Source organism: Leiobunum rupestre, chromosome 8 (assembly GCF_980474605.1).
Source record: "Leiobunum rupestre chromosome 8, qqLeiRupe1.1.hap1, whole genome shotgun sequence".
In the NCBI taxonomy this organism is placed as follows: domain Eukaryota; kingdom Metazoa; phylum Arthropoda; class Arachnida; order Opiliones; family Sclerosomatidae; genus Leiobunum; species Leiobunum rupestre.
Genome location: NC_143391.1, coordinates 4,349,372 through 4,370,027, shown reverse-complemented (window position 1 = coordinate 4,370,027; position 20,656 = coordinate 4,349,372). Strand labels below are relative to the sequence as shown.

Below are 20,656 nucleotides of genomic sequence, written 5' to 3'. Positions count from 1 at the left end.
GATTCCGTGATTCGTATGTGATTCATCAATTCGAGTAGGATTCCAAGATTCCGAAGATTCGAATATTCTCAAGATTCCTGATTAAATTCTTGAAATCCGGAATCACGGAATCAAGGTCCGTACGAGATTCCTCGAAGTGACGGACCCCTCGGTTAGACGCGTTACTAGGTGGTTTTTTTTCGCTTGTCCGGGGACAAAAATTGTAAACATTTTACCCCAAGACGTTTTATTCGCCTGTTCTCGGGTTAAGATTTACCCTGTCCCGAATTTTGTTCGCTTGTTCCGGAGTATTAGGGTTACACTTTTTACTCCTCCTCGAAAGGAGGTGTAGAGGGAGTAATCTAGTTTTGTCGTCTGCTTAAATTTCGTTGCACGAAAATATGATGGGAAACTTTTTATAAATAACCTTTAACCTTTAACTACTCCCTTCCTACTCCAACTCGTTTTTTTCGTCAAGACAGAATTGAAGTAAAATGACGTCATATGGCTACACTTTTTAACCTTCTCAAAAAACCCAGAACAGGCGAAAAAAAACCACCTACTGTCGTACGCCAGCCAAGGAAAAGCACAGAACACTGCCCACGGCGCGTGCTCTCTTCGCTCGCACCTGCTCGCTATCGTCGAGCAGCTTGAGCGCTTGCAGGGGGCCGTGACCATAGAAATCGGATAACAAACTAGAACGATTTTTGAAATTTTGTCGTGGGGTCCGATTAGAACTTTTAAAAAACCCTGCCTTTGGCCCATGCTTTTCGTTTGGCTGGAAATGAAAGTTACGCCATCGGTGCCAAACTGGTGAACTAACACTCTATTTCACCTAAAATTAAATGGCCGACTTTAGCTCGACGCTAACGCGGTTTTTTTTTTAAATCTTTAAAGTAACTTATGTTGAATTAAAGTTGAAGAATGGCTCAAAACTGCGTAATCAAATCGTGTAAGAGTACATACTCAAAAGAAAACATATCTTTTCACAGGTTAGTGTTAGAAATAGTTTTCTTTTTACCATAATTTCCAATCGCTGAGAATGCACTAGAAAACGCGTTTCTTACAAATCATAGAAAGCTAGTTTTGTTAAATAAAAAATGAAGAATGGTTCAAAATTCCGTAATTAAATATTTTAGGAGTAATTACTCAAACAAAAACATATCTTTTCACAGGTTACTGTTAGAAATAGTTGTTTTACGAGCAATGGTTATGGGGGAAACCGGTGCACAGTAATGGTTTCTCGCGAATATCTACGTCAGTATTGTATGTACGGCTATAAACCTAAGTATGAACATTAGGGTCCGGCTATTTCCCACAAAAAATGTTCTATGAACATTTTACATACGAGCAATCGTTGTGTCGTATTCGCGGTTTTAACGTTGTACCCGAAACGCGTCTTACAATTTTGCGCCTTCGTTGACTTAAAACGCATCCGCCGCTCTTCATGTAACCGCGTTTAAAATTTACCACCCAGCTAACTCTTGTTATTTCTGCAATAAATCTCTTGAAAATGAAGCTATTGTGAAGGTTGTGTGAGACAAAATGATGGGAAAGTCGGAATAATGGGTCACTTCAATTTAAGTTCAGATTGACTGCCGTAAGGAATAAATCCAAAAGACCAGTATCAATGCTTTGAAAAGAAAACACGACACCGATGAGACTGTTCGACATGTAGAACGCGAGCGAATCAACCTACCAAATGATATAAGAAATATTAAACATACAAATTTTCCCGTTTATATGAATTTAAATGTAATATAAAATCGTCTTGAAAAACCGTTTATTGCTTTATAACATTCAAAAATAATATTAATTAAAATTATTAACATTAATAATATAATAAGTTTGCGTTGTCAACGCAAACTTATTATAATATTAATTAAAATTATTAACATTAATAATATAATAAGTTTGCGTTGTCAACGCGCGTATTAGAAAGCAAAATGAGATTTTAGAAAGTAGGTTGTAATTCGGAACGATATTAATACTTTTCGCGAATTTGGTCATCAGTGAATTATAAATATAACTTGAAATAAGTTTCAAGGTTTATTTAAAAGCTAGTTTCATAACTTTTCATCCAATGGTTCGTTCAGAATTATTCTTTAAAGGGAATATAACCTCAGGTATTTGGTGTGGAACACCAACGTTTGCAGCTCTGGCCGCTCTTGCCTTTGGCTTTAAAACTGTTTGGCGCCCCTGTACAGGGAAAATTAGAAAATTGAAGGGGTGTTCCGTAAAGATTGCTTTGCGGGTTATATTCCCTTTAAAGTAGACGAAAATTTGAAGGCGGTGAATCTTTCCCAGTCTTAAGCCTTGGTTTAATCTACTGCGTATTTTGAAAAGGAAAAACCCGATTACTATCGTTAAATCTTGGATTAATAATATGATATTTTTAATACGAAACAAATAACGAAATACGTGGAATTTTAGGCGTTAAATAAGCTTAGAACGTATTTCGTTATTTGTTTCTTATTACAAGGATCGTTCGGCCTCATTTAACCGAGATTATCTGCTGTGGCTGGGGTCTCGAGGAACACTTTCTTGAAATCATGTACGAACCGAAACAGTTATCATTAGGGGGTGGCGTCACCTATCTTTCAATAAAATAAAATAAATTTAAATGTAGTCTGATTATACTCGTTTCACGCGGGACAGACGAAGAGGAAGTGCTCCGCGGTATCCACCTACCCGCACTTAGAGCAAGAATCCGAGTTACACAAATTTAAGCGGAAGAGAGTGGCTATCATGGGAAGTCGTCCGCAGCCGAGACGCGCCAAAAGAGTGTCCTCCCGCTTGCGGAGCTGAAGCCCAATAATGTCGCCCGGATTAGGTTTAGACATAGAAATCTCATAGGTAACTAGAATGCTGCCGCTTACGGCCGAGCTTGACGCCAGTTCGCCTTGAACGGTTGAACCTTCAGCCAATGAGAGGCCGTAGAGTGGTTCCGCCAAGGAGGATAATAATCCTCCTTGGATCCGCTACTATAGCGGGAGATAGGTGACGTCATTCTCTCTGGTGACATTAAATTCTTGGCAGAACCACTCTTTGAGCTCTGATTGGCTGAGATCTGGCTATCGTCTGCCACGGCGTTTGGCCCATTTGCCAGTTACACGGCAGCATTCTAGTTACCTATGAGATTTCTATGGGTTTAGACTCCCTGAGCGCGTAGGAGGAGGTTCGCGCCTGCCAGAAATCCCACCAAGCAGTGGTAACCACCTTCGAGGGGTGTAGAAGACTGGACAGGTGACGTCCGCGAGACCGTCCACACACCAAGGATGACTCGTAGAGCTGCGTTTTGGAGAGAGTACTATATTCCCAACTCAATGGTTCCAAGTTCCATGAGCAGCATTGCCGGACGTACCATAATTATGGTACAATCCAATAATTCTAGCTTGGAATTTGGGTCATACCATAATATTAACAGCGTGCTATATGGTACGCCTTATTGCAATAATGTTAATAGGGTGCGCCATATTTTCAATAATTCTGATAGGGCTTACCATAATTTTTTCAAATAATTTTCGAATCCATTAACATTTTGCACTCATGTTCAGCTCAAAAAGGTTATTAGTCGCCTTTGTTTCAATAGGTCTTTCAATAAAAGTTACGTCCCCCTTCCATCCCGCCCGCCGCGTAAAACCGGAACTAGGTGATTTAATTTCTGTTACAGGGCTACCAGATTTTATAGGGTAGTTGTACAGCCAACCCTCTTTGAAACAGCCAACTTCAATCCAAGATTTCGCTTTTAACTGTAAGCGGCGTTACGTAACCGTTCCCTGTGGTCCTTCGTTAAGCTATTTAACGTTGAGTAAGTTAAAATTTTAATTAAATGAAATAAATCTAATGTAAATAACTTAATAATTTCTAGTTTTCAGTTAAATAGATAAGATATGGAGCCACTAGGCGGTAATAAAACCCCAAAACCAGCAAAAGTACAGTTAATGCTCAAATCTCCGAATATATTGAAGGAAAATTCAAAACGAGAAAAACTGATCCCATTAAAACTCAACGTATTACTTTCACAATCCGGAATGCAACAAATGTTTCCTTTAACCCACGTAGCTTTTTTAGGCATTTTAGAGTAATGAAATCCCGACTTATTATCTATATCCATGGACTAATTAACTAATTAGTCCATGCTATATCTATGATCCCGAATTCCAACTTAGGCCTAACGTTTACAGCGTTAAAAATATTTCCTTATTTCAGGCACCAAGCGACCACAAGTGACAAAGACTATACAAAAAGGAATCTGTTAGTCCAGGCGCGGAATGTTAATACTCCATGGCGAGTGCTGAACAGGTTTCATTGAAAGGCCTATTAAATCTTGACGTTCCCAACGGCAATTTTTCGTAGTTTGATCTTGAAAATTAAAAGTCAAACCCTCAACACTAGCCTTCATAATTATAGCCAGTGAAATAATTTTGCGAAGAATTTAATACCATAATTTATATTTTTACATCTGGCAACGCTGTCCATGAGAGACAGTGTCCGGTCCAAAAAATTTATATTCTTTGTCCAATCCGAGACTCGTCAATCGTCATTCGGGAAGGAAAACCCACAGCATAATTCCCCTAAACGTGAATTCCATGTAGCGTGGCATATGTTTTACCTTTGAACACTTTTATCTAACTGAAAAATGATGATATCCACGCCGTATTTTCCGTTTAATTTCTTACCGAACTTTCGGTCAAAATATAAGCCTTAGCCTCTGCATTCTTGTCTGGGACTGGGAGGACATCAAGTAATGCGTTCGTCCGGTAAAGATCCATTAATTCATCAAGAAGCGATGCGTTCTACAATACAGGACTGGAGGCAGGCAATTACAATGCCCACCGCATATCGCGTTGGTAATTCAACACTAAGGCTTCAGACTCATTTTGTTGCCGCGGTTGTGGTAGTGGGGATTGCCTGCTTGGTATTACTATACACGTTGTTACCCATCAATTACAAAAGTCGTAGCCCTTTAATCAGTGATTTGAGTGCTCATGATGAATTGCATCATCATAATGCTCTACCTTCCAAATACTTTGATCAATCTTTTAAAGAAAAGATGTGTCCAACGAAAGAAACTAGACAATATAACTCAACCTACCCATTTACGAAACCCGAGAGAACTTCCAGTGGAGCTCTTCAATACAGGATAGCAATTATATCCGATTTAGACACTGCCTCAAAAGTTTCTGAAGAAGCAGACACCTGGGTGTCCTACTTCAAGAGAGGCTGGCTAATAATAGATATTGAAAAGAAGAAGGCTCAAGTTCGTTGGGATAAGGAACAAATAAAGCTTAAGTCTAATCTTGCTCTGGGTGGTAGGGGAATGGAGCTATCCGAACTGGTGGCCTTTGACGGCCGTCTACTAACCATAGATGATCGAACAGGGACAGTTTATGAAATAGCAAATGATAAAGTTATACCATGGACCATTTTATCTGATGGAAATGGGAGAATTACTAAAGGTTGATCGCAGCTTATATTGAAATATTTTTTAAGATATATAATAATATCTTGAATCAATATTATAGGCTTTAAAGGAGAATGGGCAACTGTGAAAGACCGTCAATTGTATATCGGAGGTCTGGGCAAAGAATGGACTTCACCAGCTGGTGAAATTTTAAATTATGACCCACAATGGGTAAAAATAATTACGCCTTCCGGTGAAGTTAGGCACGAAGCCTGGAGAGAAGTTTATTTATACCTAATGTTTAAAGCTGGAATAAAACATCCAGGTTATTTAAAAATAAATTTTCCAAGAGAAACAAATTTTTACAAATGTTTTAAAATTTTAGGCTACATGATTCACGAATCTGTGTGTTGGAGTGACCATCATAAAGAATGGTTCTTTTTACCAAGAAGAGCTAGCAATTTGAAATACAACGATAAAGATGATGAGAAGAGGGGAACTAATATCCTATTACGAGCCAGTGCGGATTTTAAAACTGTTAATGCTCTGACTGTGGGGCCTTTACTACCAACACATGGGTTTAGTTCTTTTAAATTTGTTCCCGGAACTGATGATAAAGTCATTATAGCATTGAAGTCTGAAGAAAACAATAACAGAGTAGCTACGTATATAACCGTATTCACTATAACAGGGGAAGTTTGGTTCCCTGAATTAGAAATAGGAAATGTAAAGTATGAAGGAATAGAATTTATTTAAATTATAATTTAACTGTTAGAGAAATTTATAAAATTAAATGGAGAAAGTGTTTCAACAAGACATGTCACAATTTTATGTGAAAATTAACTAAAAAGGGGAAGAAATTCAGTATTTCATTCCATGGTTATTTATTGACAATTTTAATTTTGAAAATTAAAATGTAGCTTTATAGTTTTACCATAATAATTAAATTTGTTTGAATTAATTTATACATGTACCCATAATATACCTCCACATTGTCCCCTTACATTTATACCTGTACCTATAATATTCCTCCACATTTGCATATTATATAACATGTCACTTAAATTGTCATAACTATTCATGTACACGTTTTCAAGGTAAATATAACTTACCCAAGTTTATTACAGAACTAGAATACAACAAATTCTATGTTTTATTTTCACTCTCCAATATTTCATCTTTCTGACTCTCATCTGATTCTTGAATTTTCTCTGTAAATATTTAGAAAAGTCATAAGTAATAATTAAGATTTTAATTCATTTGATTAATAAATACTGACGTTTTTCAACTTCCACTGTTTTTTCAGTCTTTGTTTCCATTTGTTTAACAAGTTCTATTAAGTTATATTTTTTATATAATGAATAATCAGGGAGTATTCCAAAACAACAAGCGTTGGTTAATACATCAACATTTAATATTAATTCAGGGCTATTTAAGTCTATTTTCCACGAGGGACATTTATCTCTAACAATTTCGTTCACAATGTTGAAAACATCATCTTTCTTGAGGGATTTGTGGTTGTTACGAGCCTTAAATTGAACCGCGTAACCGACAGCTCGTCCTTCTGAGTACAATTGATAATGAACTAAGAAAAAATCTAACACTTCAGTAACAGTTTTTTTGAAGTTTTCCATAAATGGTTTGCATGTATCCAGAACTGGAATTAAACGTAACAAAAATTTCGTTTTCTGTTGTTTTGTTTTCTTCAAATCCTCTAAAATTTTCAAGACTAAATCACACGGATCATTTATCTAAAAGTGAAACAAACATCTTTTAATTATATAGTGCAAGTAATGATTTTGTTTTTCTCCTAACCTCAGTTTGAACAAAAAGAACGTTCTTAACTCCTGTATACAACTGATAGAAACGCCTTTTATTAGGAGTAACATTCTTTAGAGCATTTAATTCTGCCTCCAAATCATCTTCGATATTAGATTCAGAAGCTTGATCAATTTCAGACTTGTTTTCAGTCACCTCAAAAGTGATGTAATATAATATTATGGGATAAATATTCAATGAAAAGTTATATTATACCTCAGCTGGTCCGTATAACTGATCAGCATATTCATTAAGAATATTGTAAGCTTCTCTAACCGCACTTTGTTCTTGCATGTTACATGTTAAAATGAAGCCTTTACTACCTGGAGCTAGAACATTACCCTTCTGTTTCTTATTGAAATTAATATAATAGTTCTTAGACCGTTTCCCACCTCTATTGTTACTCATTTTTACTATTCAAAATGTACCTAAACTCTTAGAAACATAAAATTCAATACGAATAGGACTCCAGTTCTAATAAATGTAGAGAAAATCAACTAAATGACTTTGACAAGCGTTGTAAAACCAAAGAAAATGTAGCCATGATTTTCTGACTCACGTCACGCGGTACCTATTGGACTCATTTCAATGACCTTTCACCCTATAAAAACGCAATCAAAAATGTCGCCGATCATACGTCGCCGGGAGATCCTGCGTTGAAACGTCAAATTCGGAATTAGTTCCAGATTGGACGGAAACTATATAATCATGGCTCTAATATGCAAATTACACTTTTGGACTTTGAAGGATAACATCTTTATAAAAGATGAAGATATCGGCGCTTATCAGCTCCATGATAAGAACGAAAACGTGGTGTCAAATGAACATCCTTATATTGAGAGCAAAGAACTTTTTGCTAAAACACGTGGCAGCGAATGGACACCAAGAAACAAAAGGCCTGACAAAATTAGAGACTCTTTAAAGGAGTTAGAAGATATTTTGGGCAATGATAGCTTGGTAGCTGTACAATGGCTTCCAAATGGATTGAATATATTCCTTAAAAGCAGTCTCTTTGTTACAATTCAGTGTAAACTGGTGGAGGACCATTACAACATTGCTAAAATCACATTTGACAAATATTTGCTAGGCAAATTAGCTTCGGAACACATCACTGATGTTATTCGTGAAGAGCATTACATGTTAATTCTCTATGGAGAACCTAAAATGACTTATATGTACTTTGGGAAATATTACAAAGGAAAAAAATTAGACAAGCTATCTCATTTGGAACCAAAAATTTTAACTGTAGAACTTATTGGTCCCATTGGTCGAAGACTCAACCGTCGTGTCTCTATAAATTCAACAAAAGACTGGGCATTAATATGGTGGTCTACAAGAAATGGTGAAATATGGCCTTGGATGCCAGTATCATCTGACAAAGAAAGAGCTAATTTAGTAGTTTACGCGCTAGGTGAATCATCTCTGGAATTAATTAGTTTTTCAAGAACTGATGGAGAACTTGTCTCTGCAACATTTAGCAAAATAAACCCCAGTCAAATCTTAACTGTTGAGGAACATATAACTAAATTAGAAAATATTAGCGTGAATGTTTGCTTCTATCAAGTGTCTCGTGGGCGCTTCACAAGGTCTTCCCTGACCACAATTCCCCTGCACAGTAGAGTAGTTTGTTCTCAATGGTCTCCTAATGAAGACAGACTTTTGCTAGCTTGTAGCGATATGTCTATAATTCTTTACGATTCAATCAGACATATCACCAGATTAACTACTTCGTTATTCGTTCCCATTGAAGTAGCTTGGCACCCTGGAGGTTCTGTAGCCATTGTAGCTAGTGAAAAGGGTCATTTACAATGTTTTGACATTGGACTTTCCTGCATCAAAATGCAATTTTTGGCAGAAGATATACAATTCACTAAAAAATTAGAATTATCAACTTATTTTAGAAATGAACCTGCACTTTTAAGATTAATTTGGGAAGGAAATGACCAACGCTCAAATACTCTGTGTATCATTTTTGAAAATGGTCCAATAGCTACTCTGTCATTGACTCTAGGTTTAATGTCAAATAGCTTCTTAACCCCATTAGAATTAGTTGCTCAACACTTAAAACATAGCTCGGTAGACGAAGCCATTTCCATCTTACACAATTTGCATTGGAACCTTCAACCGGAAATGAGTTTTAGAATATTGAACAACATATTCAACTGCCTAATGAAGAAACCCTTGAACCACGATGTAGAAGCTCAATTAGAAGCGACATTGGGTACATTCTATGATACGAGTCACCCTTTACCAGACTCTGTGATTGAAGAGTATAGGGACAAAGTTGGACGACTGGCTAGACGATTCTTTCACAGTCTGCTAAGGCATGAAAGATTTGAAAAGGCTTTTCTCTTGGCAGTAGATTTGGGGTGTAGAGATCTCTTTCTGGATCTACACAACATAGCCACCGTAAAAGGAGAGAAAACATTAGCCAATGTGGCTTTACTTAAAGCTTCTGAAATTGAAACGCACATGAGCCCTGGCACTAGCTGTGATAGCGAAACTACGGAAGAAGATTACTCAGAATTATCAGAGGAAGATCTAGCCGAACAAGGAATGTCCAACTTCCGACCAAATGAATTGCCATTAATAAATGGTCTTGGCAGCGAATCAAAAGTATTATCACCCACAATTCTGCCTAGTTTGGACTCCTTTGCTTCAAGTAGCGATGGGCAGTCTGTTAGACCTAAAATACCTACAATTCTGAATGATGTGACAACGACGAAGCTACCCATCTCCAAGTCTTTTCCTCAAGTCCCTTTGTATCAACCAAAAAGTTTTCAACTACACCCTTGGCCACCTTATAACCAAGAATCATCTGTAAACAATGGATCTGAACTTGAATTACCTCCTCCTATGCCTACACCACCACCTCTAGTACCTCGACTTAGTCAAATGAAATTGGTGGCTCCTAGTTTACCACCAAGAAGGGCGATATCTACTCCTTCCACACCTATTTATTCTAATTTGGACCAATTTCAAAAATACTCTGTTACCAATGAAAATGAACTACCCAAAATAAACACTACAATTGCCAAACCTGGAAGCTCGAGAGTTGTTACCCCGGAAGATGTCCCAAAAGAGAAATCAAAAGAACAGGACTTAGAAATTGAATCAACGCGAATACAATTTGTTCACTTCGGAGTAGTCTAATGGACAATTAGAATTGCCTTTGATTTTAGCATTTTTTATGTTAATATTTGGTTTTAACTAATCTGTATTTTAACCCACTTTTTACTGTGTAATCTAGCCAATTTTTAATACTCATGTAATGGAATAAAGAATTAAGGCTTTTATATTTTTTCAAAACTGGTGCAGTTGATTATAATTATATATAAATCTGGTGTTATAGGGGCATGGTTAATATTTTGATTGTGTGTACCAATGAGGGATAATTCGAACTTGAGTATGCAAACAGACTTTGGTTGGGGAATTAAAGTGCATTAAGATACAATTCAGGCCTTTGAAGATTTTTGTGATACTCTTGTTATGACAAAATGTTTACCAAAACGAAATTTCCTTGAAAAATGGTCTTTATTTAACCCATAACAGGTTACAAGAGTCAATTCTTCCTTTTAATAAACTGGTGCTTCCTCTCGAGCAGTGGTAGCACCAACTCGTTGATGGTTAATTTTCAAATGATCAGTAAACTCCTGGTAAGGAGTTTTGCTCAAAGCTCTTTCAGGCCAGAAATCTGGAGTAAGATAACTGAAAGTCTTCTGGATGGCTAAATACGTAGCCTTGGCTAGATTATAAAATAAATTATTAGGTAAGAACACATCTCATAGCCTGGTTAATATGCAATTACCAAAGTTGCCAAGAGTGGCAGTTGAGCCTCTGGCAGAGGTGTAGCAATCTTCAATTCCAGCCATATGCAACAACTTCTTTGGAACAGGTGCTGATACAATTCCAGTTCCTCTTGGGGCAGGTATTAAACGCACAAGAACACTCCCGCATTTACCAGTAACCTTACAAGGTACGGTATGGGGTTTACCAATTTTGTTACCCCAATATCCTCTACGGACTGGAATGACCGAGAGCTTTGCCAAGATGATGGCCCCTCTGATGGCTGTAGCTACTTCTTTGGAGCATTTCACTCCTAGACCAACGTGACCATTATAATCTCCAATAGCTACAAAAGCCTTGAAACGAGTACGTTGGCCAGCGCGAGTTTGTTTCTGCACAGGCATAATCTTCAATACTTCATCCTTTAAGGTTGAACTCAGAAAGAAATCAATGATTTCATATTCCTAAAAAAGATTACCACATTAACTAACGGCCAATCATATATATGATGAAAATGAGCTTACTTTGATGGGCAAAGAGAACAGATAGATATCATGAAGGTTCTTGATTTTACCATCCTTGACAAGGCGACCAAGTTTGGTCACTGGCACCCATTCCTTTTCTCCTTCCTTTCCACGACCACGACCCCTTCCTCTGCCTCTACCACGGCCTCGACCACGACCCCTTCCACCAGCTCCAAATCCTCCACGAAATCCGCCTCGACCACCGGCTGGAGCAGCGTCCGCCATGCTTAAACAAAAAGTTACAAGGCTTAACAATTTGCACTAAATAAAATGTGAAAGATCTACAACTCCTAATTAATAAGAATCTCAAAACCAATAAAAATAGTTAAATTTAACTTTACATAAGTTAGATTATAAAAAATTAACTAAAATGATACGGATGATTATGGATCAAAATTGAGAGTCAAAAAGAGACACTCACTTGCGTGGTTACAGAAATTGAAATGACGAAAACTTTTATAACTCACAACGAGTTTTTCACGATGTATCGCAACAATCTCACATTCGCAACCAGCGTTGCCAGACATACGATAATTAACTTTAACTTCGATAATTTCGAGACAGTTTTTGATATAATTTCTTTCTTTCTTTATCCTTTTTTAAATAGTCGAAGCATAGAAATCTTATACTCTATGAGTCGAAACTCTTCATTATTAACAAAAATTTAAATTTAAAGTTTAAGATAGTCACGTAATTTTAGTTGAAAGTTACAACTTGAAACTGTTCTAACGTTGATGATTCCTCGATTTCAGCTGGAAGATCATTCCATAGCGGAAGCGCCCGTCGGAAAAATGAGAATTGTTCAAATAATTTTTTTACAATTATTGAACGGGCTAATTTTCAAATTTAGTTTAAAACCGGTTAAAATTGCAATCTTTCAGTTTGAAGCCAAAAAAAGTCAATAGACCAACTTTTATTAAAATTATTAAAAAAAAATTTTAGATAAAGTTGTCCAATTTCACGCCAGTAGGGTTATAACCATTGAGTTGGGAATAAATAGAGGTACAAATAAATCTGGCTAGCGCGGGACCAATTTAGTTCAATATGGAGACTTTTTAAACTATATCGTTCAACCATGGCGGCATCTGTCTCTAGTGGTGGCAACTATATTGCAATTGAATTTTTGCGCGAATCATATAACTTTACAAAATATAGATGGCGCTACCGCCCAATTATAAAGATGAAAATCGTACAGTCTTCTCAGAACAGGTCCCGCGTAACCATGGCAACCGAAATGGTAATTGTAATTCTAGCAGTATTATTCCCAATTCAATGGTTATAACCATAGAAATCTCATAGGTAACTAGAATGCTGCCGCCTACGGCCGAGCTTGATGCCAGTTCGCCTTGATCCTTCAGCCAATGAGAGGCCGTAGAGTGGTTCCGCCAAGGAGGATAATAATCCTCCTTGGTTCCGCCAGGGATTAATCCATGGTTCCGCGTATCTATAGCGGGAGCTAGCTGAGGTCATTCTCTCTGGTGACATTAAATTCTTGGCAGAACCACTCTTTGAGCTCTGATTGGCTGAGATCTGGCTATCGTCTGCCATGGCGTTTGGTCCATTTGCCAGTTACACGGCAGCATTCTAGTTACCTATGAGATTTCTATGGTTATAACCCTGACGCCAGCTATGATTCCGACCAATTTCAAAATTCCCGCTAATTTTCAAGGGTACGATAGTTGTTTCAGAAATCGATACTTTTCTGACGTTGGTAGTACAATTCGATTTTCAAGACCAGACAACGAAAATCACAACACTGCTTCAAACACGTAAACGAACAGTTACGTTCCTAAACACAACGTAGCTGGAAAATGCCTGTCAAAGTATTTGGTCTATTTTAGACCTACTGACGGAAAAAAGTGACACTTGCGTGTTCCGTCAACCAGTACCTCACTGTTTATATATTTTAATTACTCAATTTAATAATGATTAAAACATTGCACAGAAATAATTTCTAATTCTGAATTTAAAATAGGTGAAATAACGTGTTAAAGGAAATTATATGTGACAAAATGTTGGTTGAACCTTTTCCACTGTGCATTCCAACATGATTTTTTACGATTATAAATGAAGGCCATACAAATTGCAAAATGGATTAACTACTTTGTGACCTACACTTAAAATTTGTGATGGCTTAAAATTCAGTTCTATAAAATTTAATTTAAATGGATACTGAAGCAGCTGAGCCCCAGGTAAATTTCTCAAGTTTCAAATTGTTAACTTTACTTTTTTTAAACATTTTATTGTTATGGCTTAGAGAGAACCTCTTCATTTCCATATAAATGTGGAAAATTTACCAGCTCCAGCTGCTGAAGTTGTTCAATCGATTAAAAAAGTATAAAACTTACTAATCTTATGTTAAATTAGTTTTGATGTTTGTTATATGCAGGTAGCGGAACAACTTCTATTTCATTGGAAAACGTTTCCTATAGTTTTACCACCCCCACTAGCTGTTGCTAATGTAGAAGGGGATTCGTTAAACAGAAAGGTATACACATCCAAAAATATTTTACAGGAAAAAGCACTTAATCCCAAAATATAAATTGTAGCCAAAACCATTAAATTTGAGAGATGTTTTTGTACCACCATCGTTTGATGAATTAGAAGTCGTTGCCTTAGATGTAAAATGTGAACCAAGGAGACTTCACGAAAAACAACTGTTTAGCATCAGAGATTCGGGGTAATAATTAATTTTTTAATAACTAATTACAGAAGAATATTTATTCAAATTATTTCTTCAACTGCAGGGAATTTGAAGTCGAAAGTGTGAACTTTCCAGGACAAAACCATAGTTGGAAACTCAGTCAGCTACTTCAAAAAGGGACTTACAAAACTAAAAAAACAATATTGCAGGTCTTTATTTACAAAATGTTTTAGTGTTAGTAATCAAACTAATATTTAAATTTTATCTTTAGGATTTTGCTTTAGCTTTGAGATTAATATTGATAACCGCTCGAAATCGCCTGTGCTCCCCATTCTTTAGTTGTAAATCTTCATTCAAAAGTTTATTAAATGGATTCGTTAAATTATTGGGTATTTGAAATTTGTATATCTTTATTTTCTGTAACCTTTTTTTAACTATATATTTTTTACAGATATTTTCTTCGGAGTTCCACTTTTGGTATCAAAAAACTTAGCAGCTAGAGTTAAAGAAGAGAGAAGCAAATACTTAGTAGCTGAACTGACTGTCAGGGTAAATATAACAATGCGTACCCAATTAGACAGAATTTTACATAAAACTTTGTTTTTCTATAGCCAAATTTGGAAGATGACTTGGATAACTTATGCCAATTTGTGAGACACCAAATTCGAAAACAAACTATGGAAAAATATAGATTGGAGAATGAAAAACCTCCGCCAGTCCCTTCCTTGTATCAAACTCCGAAAGGGAAAGAAATTGACCTCAGACTCTTCAATAAAGGTCTAAATAAATGCCGTATTTTGAGACCAAACAAGCGTAAATATTAATTTTTCCTTTAATTATCACAGCCCTCATTCGTCAGGCGTACTCTATATTGGCTTCTATTCTTGAAAAGGAATCGCGCAATTGGTTTCTTCCTTTTCGAGAAAGAGTTATTGCTGAACTGAAGAGTAGGTGTTCTGTATTTAAAAAAATTACTCTATTTCTAATTCAATTTTGTTTCATTCATTAGCGAAAAAACTCTCGGAAGAAGAAATTGAACAAGTATATTATCTTAATTTCAGGCTGTAGTTATATCAATAATTTTTATGCACTTTATATAGCAAGCTAGTGGGGCTGTTTTGGATGAATATCTTCATAGAGTATTTGCGTCTATTTTATCCAACCCTGACATTGAATCGATAGAACCTGGATTGGGACAATTATTAGTGGAGCAATGCCAATCCATTGTGCTAATGCATAGAGCCATTGATAATATAGAAAGAAAGCTCCGAAAACATTTGGAAAATGTAATAAATTTTACACATTCTCAAAAGTCTTTAAGTTTAATTCTAATAAAATTATAATTAACAGTTAAAGAAAGAATTGGAATTGACTCATCCATTGTTGTCGCTAATCTCGCAGTGGGTGAGAAATGAGCTGGATGAAGCTGAGGAATACTTTTTGGAAGAGCATAAATGGGATGCTCACGTGGAAGCAATATTGCTCTGCAAGCATCGCAAATTGCACCAAATGGTTTATTTCCTTCAGCGGGATTTGGCTTTTATGAAAGAAGTATGAAAACTATGAATTCTAAGTTTTTTTCACACAAAATGATTGCTTTAATAACATATTAACATTTTATTATTCTCCATGACACTCTTAGAGGGAACCAGTGTTGAAGAAAGAATTTGGGCGAGTTAGACAACCGACTCGTTGTTACCAATGGCAGACTCAAATTTGGTGTCCTAGAAAGTGGAAAGTTAGAAGAGTGTTCCATGGACAAACTGAAGTGTTAACTACGGTTATCTGTCAAGTTCCTTCTAGTTCTATGGCTCAACCACGGGCAGACCCCAATCAGGTCTATACTCTACCATGCAATTGCCCAAGAAATGAGAATCTTACCTAACTTTTTCATTATCAGCCTGTCTTCTTGGTTGAAAAAGAAAAGATCTATGTAACGTCAACTCAGTGGCCATGTTGGCGATGGGCCAATTATTTCTTCAGAACATGGACCTGGACTTGGAATGCAATGTTTCTTCTTGGGGTGGTCATACCCTGGTGCAGCCCAGTTAGCCTTCGGGCCCTCTTTTCCGTTAAACCTTTCATGCCTGATTTGGAACTAAGCCAGCTCGATGTAATGGATGTCTCATTTTTCTGGCTTAGTAATTGTGTCTAATAAAATACCAGATTTATTGAATGAAATATTTTGCAGGGATCGTTAAGTCCAAGAAAAACTTCCTTGACTCACACAACTTGTTCAAGATTATTCAAACTTTGGAGACACATATCAAAATCACGAACAGAGTTTGAATCGAGACCAGATACAGGTATAAATTTTGAAATATTAAACCACTTAAAGTAGATAATTGGTTACTCATTATGTTTTCTATTTAGGATTTGTTGGAAAAGGTTTCAGTCGCCATTTAAACCGTTTATGGAATTATCTTGTCAAAGGATTATTGGGGACCTTGGGAATTATGACTTTATTTCCTCTGGTTTGTTTTATCGTTTCCACCCTCTCTCTTATTGGAGCTGTGACAGCTACCATTTGGTAATTTCCAATAATTGCAATTTATAAGAACTTCCAAATAGCTCTTGCTTTCATTATTTCAGGGTTCCAGTAACCACCCTGGTTTTTCATTTTTTCATGGTTTTGGTATATGATTTTGATTCTCCCGAGGAATCTAGAAATAAAATCTGCATCTTTTTCGAAACTCTCTTCTGGTACATAATTTTACAAGGAATTTTGCAGCCTTTAACTGCTTTTTGCGTTGCCGTACTTCTCTGTCCATTGGCTGCTATAGTTATGTTCTTAGGTGTGTTTTATTTTGAATCAAGAAAAGTATAATCTTGACTATACAGTATATATATTGACTATATGACTTAGCAAAACTATACTAATTTTTTTCATTAACAGCTCTTATTCGAGGAGGTTTGCGGTATGTTTGGGATGCGACAATCTACCATTTGATAATTAAAAAGAGAGGCAGAGTTCCAGCGGCTAACTCTTGGATGGTTAAGCGTATAGCCGGGCCTGGCCTCTCCAATAACCACTATTATCGAGTAATTATTTAAATATTCTTGTACAGTGATTTTTGTTTTAGTGAAAAGACGACCAAGGCTTATGTGTTTATATTAGATTTATCCCGAGCAAGCTTTAGCAGCGTTGGAAGCTCGGCTAGAAAGTGAAGAATTAAATACCTATAAAGAAGCTGTTGAAAGAGTTATAAAGCAACCCCAACACAAATACAGCGAATTTGTGCAAAATTGCTTTCAACCCTTCTCGGCTTCCTTGGTGAAGGAGGGAGTCTATTTACAATTAGAACGTCAAACAAAGGAATTACTATCTAATCTTAGCGAACAAGTTGAAGGGTAATTTTCAAAAGTTACTTGTTGGTAGTTTGATTTTTTCAATAAATCATTTGGATTTTCAAGGCGAATGAAAGAACTTCACACTGGTCTCAATGTGACTATGAAAACAAGAATTAAACTAACGACAAGCGATTTACAAACTACAATTAGATTAGCAGCAGTTATGCTCGAAAAGTTTTATCCTATTCACGTTTTCTGTCGTATGCCTTGCGCTGAACAAAATTTTTGGGAAGAGAGAGGTCTGGCGTATCGAGATTGGCCCGGTAATGTATAAAGTCATGAAAACTAATTACGGAAGAAATAATGAGGAATTGTAACTTAGGATTGGGAGCTCAACTGCTTTCTGAAGTATTCTCAACTGATCTTCTAACACCCTTAGATGACAATGATCTCTTTTACCGGTTAGAAGTACAGAGTGTATCTTTGAATAGATACCAAGAAATGCTTCAAAATTTAGACGAAGCTTTGGATATTGATGTTTCAAACACGATACACACGCCCAAGGGTATAGTAATACATATGCAGTGGCAGAGCCTGGTGTGGTTGCGCTGCTCCCTGCTAACTTAAATTATCTGGAAATTGCGTAACCTAAATCACTTGTGTCCTCGGCATATGCCTTGATAGAAAGGTTTAAACCTAAATAAATATCTCTTGTATAACAGGAAATATACATGTCCATGCTCCGTACTTGGATATCACATCCTTCAATCCTTTATCGAACTACACAACCACAGTCAACAAAAAAGTGAAGAAAAGGTAAATTAGACTTAAAATGATAGCCAGTCAGACGAAAGAGAAAGCGATAGTTCTAGCCTAAGTTATCATCCCCTTATTCAACATTCATTATAAAAGCCTTTTGGAATTTTCTACTTATATTAAAGCTATAGCTATTAGATAACTTTGGTTCATTATACTTTTTTAGTATGTAATTAACTGGGTATCTGATCGGCTTATTCCAATTTATTTCTTCCTGTTGTAGCCATTGGAGGTACCCTTGGAAGAAACAGAAAAGAAAACAGGGTGCTCACATTCGATCTTACGCTTCAGAGAAACTTCTGATTCCATTACCAATCCCTCACCCTGCGGAAATTGCTGTCATAATTTTCAATCGGGAAAATGAGGATCCGGTACCAATAGAACATTCTACTTGCCAAGACGTGTTAAAAGTAAAAATTAAACAATTTTATTCTCAGGTGAAATTTACTTATATTTTATTCGGTTTCAGGCAATACAAGATGGTTGCAGAAACTCAACAGGGGCTACTTATGAAAATAGCGATCTCTCCCCTGCAGACAGTCGCAGCTTAACTACAACTGAAGACGAAAGAGGCCCAGCTTTACGTCGTGGAAGCCCAAGCGTTAATATTGGAAATAGAGGTATAAACGCTTCAAGTTTGGAAGAGGACTCTGATGATCGTCAAAGCCATACAACATACAGTCAGAGAACTAGCGGAAGCATAGTAGTCAATTTGGCTTCGACCGAGGACATTTCTATTGAACCTGATGGTCAAAGGGTGACTTACAGCCACAGCTCTTACAGCACAACTGTTTGACATAAGGCCACGCCTCTATGCAGCTTCGTTTTTAACTAATCTTTTTATTTTTTTACCCCTTTTGTTTTTAATTTTTTTAAGCTTCAGATAAATGGTATTTAAACCATAAGGGAAACATATTTTATAAATAACCAAAGTCTCTTAAACACGGGTGCCAACGATATATTAGTCAATGGACCATAAAAAAGTGGCATTTTGACGCGGCATATCATAATGTTCTTAGCCATTCGTAATTTGTATAAAACAAGGTTTTCGTTCCATTTCTAAAATATATGGTCAACAAGGGAACTGATTGTGCCTAATTCACAATTTTATTGAAAAGACTATGCATAAAAATATCCAACAGAAACTCAGACTAAAGCGATTACGACTTGGGTTGTGTTTTCTTCTCTCAAATAACGTATATCATTCCCTTTTTTTTTATAAAACGGCTGTATTCCATTTCTATTTCCATTCCTTTTGTATCACAGTTCCTTTCTTTTTAAGCAGCAAATTTATTAAAGTACCTCGACACCTCCAAGTTCTGGAGAAAGACTGAACACTATCTTAAAAGTAACTTATGTTTCTTTTAATTTCAACCCCTAAAGGCATTACTACTCCATTTAAATATTTGCGAATAACTTAAAATTCTGCGTGTTGAGTTTATCAAAACGAAGTTCTGTCCATTTTAAATTTAAGCGGCGGAGCTGCTAATGCCTTTATCTCCGACTATCGCACTGAAGGAAAATCTATTATCTACTTAAAAACCCGAAAAACGTTTTGTCTGTGGGGAAAATATAGCTCAAAAGAAGAAAATTATTTCACAGATCTGAGACTTTTTATTAATTTATGTAGTTTGGGTTTTTATATAGATTTATATAATACCGTATGTATATGCACTTTTTTAAGTTAAAAATATTTATGTAAGACTTGATGTTATTATAATAGTGAAGTTGCGAAAAAATGTATCGTGAGAGTGGACCCTATTGTCAACTTTTTTTTACACTTAAGATTATTTTACCTAATTAATAGTTGGTAAAATTTTATTGTATTTTTTTAAAAGCTGAATTGGACAAAGGCATTTAATTTTTTTATTTAAAAATAAGCAAATTTTAACAGTGGGTTGTTAACAAAAAATGGTATTTAGTAGTTTTTATTTGATTTTTAAATTGTTAAGGTATTTAGAATTTTAGCTACAATGACTAAATTTTACTAGTGAAAGAAAAAAATACATTGTTTCGACTTTGTACTAGTCAAGTTTGTCCCATCTTGAGAAAGTGTTTAGCATTTCCCAATTGCATGTGGCACGGGGACATTCAATATTAATACGACAAAAGTGTACTTATAAAAGATGCATGGGGATGTAGATATATGTGTTAGAAAAAAAAATTGAGACCTATTGAAAATTCTTGAAACAGTCTAAAAATGGCTTTAACAAGCTTACTTAAACAACGCAACCTAAGAACTCTATAGCGTCTATAATATAGTTAGCTTTTTATTTTATTTTTTCCTACTATTAGTACTAGTGCAATATTTAACAATCAAGAAATATAACCGAGAAAAATTAAGCCTACCTCGTAAGCCTTACATTTTTGCGGCTACGATAGTACTAGCTT

At 36.0% G+C, this 20,656-nt stretch overlaps 5 protein-coding genes across 5 annotated transcripts; 3 read left to right on the top strand and 2 right to left on the bottom strand.

Annotated features, from left to right (window-relative positions):
* The first annotated feature begins 4,506 nt into the window (after positions 1 to 4,506).
* On the top strand, positions 4,507 to 6,548 carry LOC149932044 (soluble calcium-activated nucleotidase 1). The gene is made up of 3 exons (XM_090155196.1): positions 4,507 to 5,441; positions 5,508 to 5,711; positions 5,772 to 6,548. Exons 1-3 carry the CDS (start codon positions 4,730 to 4,732, stop codon positions 6,140 to 6,142), a joined length of 1,287 nt encoding a protein of 428 aa, XP_090011322.1. The 5' UTR covers positions 4,507 to 4,729; the 3' UTR covers positions 6,143 to 6,548.
* On the bottom strand, positions 6,343 to 7,862 carry LOC149932043 (THUMP domain-containing protein 1). The gene is made up of 4 exons (XM_090155197.1): positions 7,421 to 7,862; positions 7,202 to 7,360; positions 6,666 to 7,137; positions 6,343 to 6,597 (listed from the first exon to the last, which is right to left on the bottom strand). The coding sequence occupies exons 1-4, from the start codon at positions 7,610 to 7,612 to the stop codon at positions 6,533 to 6,535; spliced, it is 888 nt and encodes a 295-aa protein (XP_090011323.1). The 5' UTR covers positions 7,613 to 7,862; the 3' UTR covers positions 6,343 to 6,532.
* On the top strand, positions 7,836 to 10,513 carry frtz (WD repeat-containing and planar cell polarity effector protein fritz). Its single transcript, XM_090155195.1, has one exon. It carries the CDS (start codon positions 7,913 to 7,915, stop codon positions 10,355 to 10,357), a length of 2,445 nt encoding a protein of 814 aa, XP_090011321.1. The 5' UTR covers positions 7,836 to 7,912; the 3' UTR covers positions 10,358 to 10,513.
* A 206-nt stretch (positions 10,514 to 10,719) lies between these two features.
* RpS2 (ribosomal protein S2) lies at positions 10,720 to 12,053 on the bottom strand. Its single transcript, XM_090156123.1, has 4 exons — positions 11,936 to 12,053; positions 11,515 to 11,740; positions 11,013 to 11,454; positions 10,720 to 10,949 (listed from the first exon to the last, which is right to left on the bottom strand). The coding sequence occupies exons 2-4, from the start codon at positions 11,737 to 11,739 to the stop codon at positions 10,780 to 10,782; spliced, it is 837 nt and encodes a 278-aa protein (XP_090012249.1). The 5' UTR covers position 11,740; positions 11,936 to 12,053; the 3' UTR covers positions 10,720 to 10,779.
* A 1,247-nt stretch (positions 12,054 to 13,300) lies between these two features.
* LOC149932040 (uncharacterized) lies at positions 13,301 to 20,638 on the top strand. The gene is made up of 25 exons (XM_090157455.1): positions 13,301 to 13,399; positions 13,490 to 13,706; positions 13,772 to 13,849; positions 13,904 to 14,002; positions 14,064 to 14,194; positions 14,262 to 14,367; positions 14,430 to 14,547; positions 14,610 to 14,707; positions 14,770 to 14,935; positions 15,004 to 15,105; positions 15,168 to 15,199; positions 15,259 to 15,444; positions 15,509 to 15,709; positions 15,801 to 15,995; positions 16,059 to 16,271; positions 16,350 to 16,464; positions 16,532 to 16,688; positions 16,751 to 16,953; positions 17,055 to 17,200; positions 17,277 to 17,509; positions 17,573 to 17,772; positions 17,832 to 18,014; positions 18,172 to 18,265; positions 18,489 to 18,675; positions 18,735 to 20,638. The coding sequence occupies exons 2-25, from the start codon at positions 13,680 to 13,682 to the stop codon at positions 19,059 to 19,061; spliced, it is 3,597 nt and encodes a 1,198-aa protein (XP_090013581.1). The 5' UTR covers positions 13,301 to 13,399; positions 13,490 to 13,679; the 3' UTR covers positions 19,062 to 20,638.
* The last annotated feature ends 18 nt before the right edge of the window (positions 20,639 to 20,656 follow it).